This window comes from Trichechus manatus, unplaced genomic scaffold (genome assembly GCF_000243295.1).
Source record: "Trichechus manatus latirostris isolate Lorelei unplaced genomic scaffold, TriManLat1.0 scaffold00212, whole genome shotgun sequence".
In the NCBI taxonomy this organism is placed as follows: Eukaryota; Metazoa; Chordata; class Mammalia; order Sirenia; family Trichechidae; genus Trichechus; species Trichechus manatus.
Window position 1 is genome coordinate 785,741 of NW_004444148.1, and position 8,036 is coordinate 793,776.

Sequence of the window (8,036 nt, forward strand, 5' to 3'; positions counted from 1 at the left end):
ATGAGGAGAAACGTTTTACATTTATCGCAGTGACCTAATGTGAACACTTAAGTAGCAATTAAATCACATTTGTTGTTCCAGGTGCATGATGAACTGTAATGTTCATTATCAGAAATGTTCTCAACCTGGGCCATTAACCTGGAGCCAAATATGGAGTTCTGGCTTTTAGTCTGATTGTAAATTTGTATACTCATGGATAGACTCTAGGGTATAAGAAAAAGAGCCTCGTAGATTGATGTATCTTTAAATTTTATTCTTCCGTTTACAGAAAGTTCCCCCTTAAAGACACCCTAAAGCAGAGTTTCTCAAACTTTAAATGTGTATATAAATCACCACAGGGTCTTGTTAAAATGCAGATTGTGATTAAATAGGTCTAAGGAGTGGAGTACACCACCCGTCTATCAGTTTGTTGTAGTGTGGTGTCTTGTGTGTTGCTACCATGCTGGAAGCTATGCCACTGATATTTCAAATACCAGCAGGGTCATCCATGGTGGACAGGTTTCAGCAGAGCTTCCACACTAAAAAAAGACCAGGAAGAAAGGCCTGGCGATCTATGTCCAAAAATTAGCCAATGAAAACTCAATGGATCACAACAAAATACTGTCTGATACAGTGCTGAGAGATGAGCCTTCTAGGTTGGAAGGCACTCAAAATACACAGTGGCTGTAAAAATAAACTTAAGCATGTCTACAATCATGAAGATGGCACAGAAGTGGGCAACATTTCGTTCTGTTATACATGGGGTCGCCACGAGTTGGAAGTGACTCAGCAGAACTAACAACAACAACAACAAAGGAGAGGGGTCGGAGATGCTGCATTTCTACCAAAGCTCCCAGGTATACCTATGCTGCTGGTCCCTGGACTGACTTTGAGTAGCCAGGCCTTAGAGGAGTTTTGATATAACATGTGAAAAGCAAAGCATGGCAACACAGTTTGCAAACTGTTAGATGGCACAAATATCACTTTACATTGATTAACAATAGTTGGGGATTTGACTGAACTTACCAAGAAAAAATCCCTAGATTTCAAAGTTTGATGAGCAGAGAACTACCGATATCATGGAATTGGCAGACACCCTGTCTTACTGTCATTCCAAGAAAGTTATTCATAGAGACATTAAACCAGAGAACCTGCTTCTTGGATCTGGAGAGCTGAAGATTGCAGATTTTCAAATGTGCACTAGAACAAATGTGATCAAATATTCTTCAGCTTTTCCTTTTAAACAAAATCAAAAACAAAATTGGGCACCAGAGGGGGATATTCATCCTACATAATGTTATTGCTTTTTGATTGCTTTGAAAGATTAACTTCCATATCACTATCCTGACCAAAAAGACGGGGCGGGGGGGATTGCCTTTTTAAAGAAGTTTGTACAGTTAGACCCAGTCCCAAATTTAACCTGTAGATAATGTCAACCCAATCAAAATAGAAATAGTAAGTTACAAAGAAGAGGAAGACGAGAGTAGGCTCCAGGAACACTGGCAACAAAAAGATGGGATTGCTGTGAGAAGAAGAAATTAAAAACTAATAAAAGCAGAAGCAAGAGTACAAGAAATCAGAGCTGTATAAACACCTAGTTTCCCAAAGTAAAACTGTTCTTTTTCATTGGTATTGACATTTTCTGAAGGAAATGAACAAAATTCACAGGTATAATCATTGGTTTCTAAAGCACTTCTTTCTTTCTGAAGCATTTAAAGAATAAGCAATTCCCTATTCAAAAAAACAAAACTCTCAGAAGTTCCAGTACCACAACATGTTTGCCAATATTTCACTATTTTATGGTTAATTTACTGCAGCAGCAGTACATCGACAGGGAACTGCCAGAAATTCAAGCCAGATTCAGAAGAGGACGTGCAATGAGGGATATCATTGCTGATGTCAGATGGATCTTGGCTGAAAGCAGAGAATACCAGAAAAATGTTTACCTGTGTTTTATTAACTATACAAAGGCATTCAACTGTGTGAATCATAACTAATTATAGATAACATTGGGAGGAATGAGAATTCCAGAACACTTAATTGTGCTCATGAAGAACCTGTACACAGACCAAGAGGCAGTCGTTCGAACAGAACAAGGAGATACTGTATGGTTTGAAATCAGGAAAGGTGTGCATCAGGGTTGTATCCTTTTACCATACTTATTTAATCTGTATACTGATCAAATAATCCAAGAAGCTGGACTATTTGAAGAAGAACACAGCATCAGGATTGGAGGAAGACTCATTAACAACCTGCAATATTCAGATGATACAATCTTGCTTGCTGAAAGTGAAGAGGACTTGAAGCACTTACTGATGAAGATCAAAGACTACAGCTTTCAGTATGGATTACACCTCAACATAAAGAAAACAAACATCCTCACAATTGGACCCATAAGCAACAACATGATAAATGGAGAAAATATCGAAGTTGTCAAGGATTTCATTTTACTTAGAAATCAAAAGACGTATTGCATTGGGCAAATTTGCTGCAAAAGACCTCTTTAAAGTGTTGAAAAGCAAAAACGTCACTTTGAGGACTAACGTATGCCTGACACAAGCCATGATATTGTCAGTTGCTTCCCATGCATGTGGAAGCTGGACAATTAGTAAGGGAGATGGAAGAAGAATTGATGCCTTTGAATTACGGTTTTGGTGAAGAATAATGAAAACACCATGGACTGCTAGAAGAACAAACAAATCTGTCCTGGAGGAAGTACAGCCAGAATGCTTCTTGGAAGCAAGGATGGTGAGAGTTTGTCTCCACGAATTTTGAACATGTTATCAGAAGGGACCAGTTCCTGGAGAAGGACATCATGCCCGGTAAAGTAAAGGGTTGGTAAAAAAGAAGAAGACCATTAATGAGATGGATTGACACAGTAGCTGCAACGATGGTCTCAAGCACAGCAATGAGTGTAAGGATGCCGCAAGACCAGGCAGTGATTTGTTCTGTTGTACCTAGGGTCACTATGAGTTGCAACTGACTTGACAGCACCTAACAACAACAACTGCAGTATGTGAAGATTTTCATCATGCATCAGAAAACCCTTCATGATCGTTTACATTTTGAACACAGTCCGATTGACAACACCTTACATTATAACACATTTTCTAGGTCAAACAACATCTTGCTTGATCCCATGATGGATCTCTTTAAAACGATCCTGGAGCTGCCATGATTATAGAGTTGGAACTCTGCCTCAAAGATGCTGAAAATTCATCAGACTAGCGTTTACCTAAATTGTACACCCTGTCTCCCAATTTTCATCTCTGTTTATTCTGTCTTACCTGCCTGTGGTGAAAAAGAGCATTATTCATTATCCAAAGGCCAGGATCTTGTTAGCTAAATATACATGAAGGCAAGGGCAGATTACCCAATAAGCAAGGTACACACAGGCTTACTTGTGTGTATTTACTAATCTGTAGTGAACATTTCACATGTTTTTCACCACAAGGTCTCCTTCAGGGGTCAGATCACTGAACTGAAGGGCATTTGCCTTCAGTGAGGCTCAGCTTTTTCATCTGTAAATTGGAAATAATCATACCAGCATTGGCTGCTTCACAGGATTTTTGGAAGGATTATCTGAGCTGTGGTGAAAAACGTGAAACTGTTCACTACAGATTAGTAAACAAATACAAGTAAACCTATGTGTAACTTGCTTACTGGGTAATCAGCCCCTGTCAGGGATTGTAAATTTGAAAAGAGGCTTTGATTCTGCAGGAAGGTGCTGTGGGGTTGGGAGAGAGACAGATGCCAGCCATACTTACAAGTAGAATCTTTGATGTGAAAAAATGTGAAATTGTTCACCCAGATTAGTAAATAAGCACAAATAAGCCTGTGCGTACCTTGCTTACTGGTTAATCCACCCCTGTGTGAAGGAAAACTTAGTTTGGTGCCATCAGAGAGAGGAAGAAATGATAAACGAGACTGACATCACAGTAACTGTCAATGTGTTCTGCCAGTGTCATTTCTTTGAAAAATAAATTGAAAATAAAACAACTAATACCAATGATTAACTTAATTTCTCAGCCCGGTCAATATCAAATCGTGAGGCCATTTAAATGCAAAGCAGCCACAGAGCAATGTGGTTCTGAAAGCATTCAGGTTACAGACACTTAAGAACTATTTAGAGACGCCAGAACTGCATAGATGGTAGGAGATACTGTATACCTGCAGACTGTTCTTTCTCCTAGCCCTGAGTTATCTGGGTCAGCTACCCCAAGTGGGTGGCCTCATAATGAGGCATCTCTTCACTCTCCAGTTGCTTCACCTGAGGAAATATAAGAAAACCTGAGGCTTTGAGAATGACTGAGCAGCAGTTCCCCTTGGACAGAAACACTTGTGTGGTGCACCAGGAGTGGTTTTAAATGGTGGAGATAATTACTTAATTCAAGCTGTAGCAACTGGCCAAGTAAACATGTAGCAGCCAGGAAGCTATTAGCATGATTTTAAGGCAATTATTCCATTAGTGTTTAATAGTCTCTAATTAGTCTTCTCTGACTATCGAAGTTTGACTGTTTTTCCTCCAAAAATTCTCAATGTTGAGTAATGCAGAAAAGTACCAAAGAAGACATTTTCAACCCCAGCTTTATATGTATGGATCTACCAAACCTATTTGATAGACTCATGAGAAAATTTAGGAGTGGTGTGTTTGGTGAAATATGTTTTTTGTTTTTTTTTTTAACTCAGAGGTGTTGGGGGTGAGGAGGGGAGTCTTCGCAGGAGATCAACTTTGTGTATAATACTGAGAGAGGTTAGGAAGGCAGTGAAAATTCCCATGGTGTCTCAATGTCTTCATCTTTATATCTCTACTCTAAGACTACCAGAATATCAAAGTTGCTGGCCTCTTATATTCAGTTTGGAAACAAGAGGTCCTGGTCAATAGCAAATCCATGGGGAGAAAAGGAAAGTTGTCCTGCTCTTGCTAATGCCTAGTTCCTTGGCCTGTCACACTGGTTAGTACTAGTTGCTGCTGAATCATCCATATACGAACCCCAAAGCCTTTTGCTCCAAAATTCCTAGGAGATCTTCGCTAAGGTCTGGTTTAGGGGTCAGATCACTGAATTGAAGGGCATTTGCCTTCACTGAGGCTCAGTTTTTTCAGCGGTAAATTGGAGATAATCATATCAGCACTGGCTGCTTCACAGGATTTTTGGAAGGATTATCTGAGCCATAAGCCAGTGTACATAGCAAGGCTTTAAAAGTGAAGTCTACTTACTTGAAATATCTAGGATAAGCAAGTGTATAGGGACCAAAGTTTATTCATGGTTACCATTGGTAGGTGGAAGGAGGGGAAAGAGGCGACTCACTGCTTAGGGGACACTGACCTCTGTTAAGAGTGATGGGAAAACTTGGGAATGGGTAATGGTAATGGTTGAACAACATGATATATATAACTAAGGTCACTGAATTGCATACGTGAAGAATGTTGGAAAAACAAACGATTTGTTACATATATATTTACCACAATAAAAAAAAATGGTGACATGTTATAGAAATGTAAGGTCAACTCAGACATGGCATCCATCTCAGAACTAGCTATGTGAATTTAGGCTTTCTGAATGCTCTGTGTCCCTGGAGAGTCAGTCACCTACCAGAAGGCTTGCAACACAGTCTTTACCCTTCTTACCTTCTATGTGTATACAAATGCTCAGATGATACCATGTGAAAGTAGCTGTCTAAAAATCAAATACAAGTGAATGAGGAATAGAGGATGGGAACACCTACAGAAGTGAGAGTCCAGTTTTGCCAACAAACTTGTGTACTTTCTGTCTCCTTCAAAAGAGCAATTCCCAGGCTCACCCAGGTAGCAGAGCAAGTGCAGAGTGGAGAAGCTGGGCTGTTCTTTTCCTTGGAAAACCTGGGGCGCTTGGGACTCTACCCCTTGAAGAAGGGCAAAAGGAAACAAATCCTCCTAGGGTTGGTGCTCAGAAGGCAGCCTGTGCCTGCCATTGCTGCCAAGCGACTAATTGACTAACCACCACTGATTTGAGTAACTGATCAAGTCCAGCGCTGCTGGCTGGAGCCTCTTGAGATCTTGCTTGTTTCTTTATTATGTTTTCCCTGGTGACTGAGAGGGGGTGCTGGATGGGGTAGATCAAGAAGAATCAGACCAGGAGGCTGAACTTGATAACCAGACTCAGCTAGGGGTAAAGGGCTGGCTATCAACCAGTAATTTGCCCTCCAACCTGGTCCTGGAAGGATCAGGTGTCTGTTCCCTCAGCCCAAGCGCACAGCCAAATTGGTAGCAAGGTATGGCTGTGTCGCCAGCTGTCACTGTTGTAGGCTGCCCTGAAACGACCCTCCCTCCAGGACACCTGAGCTAGAGGCCATTGAGCGCTCCTGCCCCAGAAACCTGCCCAGTCCTTTGGTCCAAGTCGTGTGCTCCATGCTGAAGTCTCTTGAACCCTCTTTCTCTTCCTCTCTTAGTCCAGGTTTCCTTCCCTGTAGGCTGTCTGGACACTGGCGCAATCACCTTTCCCTACCCTTTGCCTCTTAATCCCACCGCTCTGCCGCTGTTCACGCTGGTTCCCCTGTCTGGCTTCTGTCCCGAAGAGCTAACACTCCGTTCGCAAGGGCTTGCTTCCCAGACCCGGACGCTACTCGTTGCTACCTCGCACTGGGGCTGGGCTCCGGCCAGTGGCCACTTGGTCAGGCCCTCCTGGGCCAGGCAGACCAGGAAGCGCTGCCTTCCGCCCCGCGCCCCCTTCCGCTCGCTGTCAAGGGCAGTGATCACGCCGCCGCCAGTCCCTGAACTTTCATCACTCTTAGGGAAGCGCTTTGTCTCTTTAAAGGAGACTGGGGACGAATATTAATGACTCGAGTTGGTTCCCACCGAGAAATCTACCAAATCCGCTCAATTCCTTGTCAGGGATGGAGTCCGGGGTCCACTTGCCGGAGACGAGCCCCCAGGACACCAGCCTGAGCTCACCGCGCAGAGTCACCCCACAGACCCAGAAATCGCCCTGCATCCCCAAAATCTGCGGGGAAAATCGTGGGAGGGGGCACGAGGCACCAGCCAGGAGCCGAACCTCTCGCATGCCCTAGCCCTGCGCATACATCCTGCCTCCAAAGCAGGGAAGGAGGAAAGCAGTCACCTTGACGCCCAGTGCCAGGGTCCCTAGAGATGGGGCAAACACCGGGAAGCTGGAGGCACGCGCTTGCCTGGCCAGAGACCCACCCCGGAGACGAGTTTCCCTCCTGCGGGCGCCGTGACAAGTTCCCACTTAGCAGCAGAGAAGGCAGGGCGGGGCAGGTGGAGAGCGAGCCAGCCCAGCGCCCCGCCGGCAGCCTCCGCGCGCCTACCTGGGATGGCTAAATTGGTGAGGGGGATGCTGTGGATGCTCTCCGGCAGAGTTGCCATCCAGTCGGCGAATTTCAGCTCCTGCTTCCCTTGAGACGAGGCCATCGTGCCTGTTGGCTTGCCGCGCGCTGGTCCCTGCACTCTTCGGGCTGGCTGGCAGGCTGCTGCCGCTAATCCAGTGTTTGCTCCAGCCCCGCTAGAGTTTACACTCCGCTCTGCGCCACACCCACAGGATGGCGCAGACACATGCTAATTTTAATAATTATTCAAAACACCCCATGCTCCCTGAGTGCCTCCGCCAGACTCCGCTGGAGCTTTTGTTCCTGACGTCCGCACTGAGCTCTCTCCTCTCTTCCCTCCCTCCCTGACTCCCTCCTCCCCTCTTAGCCGTCCTTGGCATCTCTGCCTTTCCTTGCCATTCTTCAGCTTTCCTTGGCTTTGTATTATTATTCTTTTATTAAAAAAAAAAAAAAAAAAAAACTTGCTCCACCCAGCTGCTTTGCCCGAGTTCTTGCTTGGCCCGTTGATGTGACTTCCTGGTCCTGCTTGTATAAAAGACAGTCTTGTGGTTGAACCCCGAATTCTAGTAGACTTTGGGATGCTAACACCTCCTGGAAGCCGAATGTTATGCCGGCATTTAGGATTTACCATTCCTACCTACCAAGAAGCCTTCCTTTTTCTAACCTACAACAGGTTATACCTTTCCTCAGTCTCAGCCCACAGTCTTGCTTATGACAAAATGGTGGTCTTTATT

The 8,036-nt window shown here is 44.2% G+C and overlaps 1 protein-coding gene across 1 annotated transcript in view; it reads right to left on the reverse strand.

Annotated features, from left to right (window-relative positions):
• PLCXD3 (phosphatidylinositol specific phospholipase C X domain containing 3) overlaps positions 1 to 7,387 on the reverse strand; it is a 200,763-nt gene extending 193,376 nt beyond the window's left edge. Inside the window, exon 1 of the mRNA XM_004388438.2 lies at positions 7,285 to 7,387. Coding sequence (XP_004388495.1) covers positions 7,285 to 7,387 — 103 coding nt within the window. The remainder of the gene's footprint in view (positions 1 to 7,284) is intronic.
• Between the last annotated feature and the right edge of the window lie 649 nt (positions 7,388 to 8,036).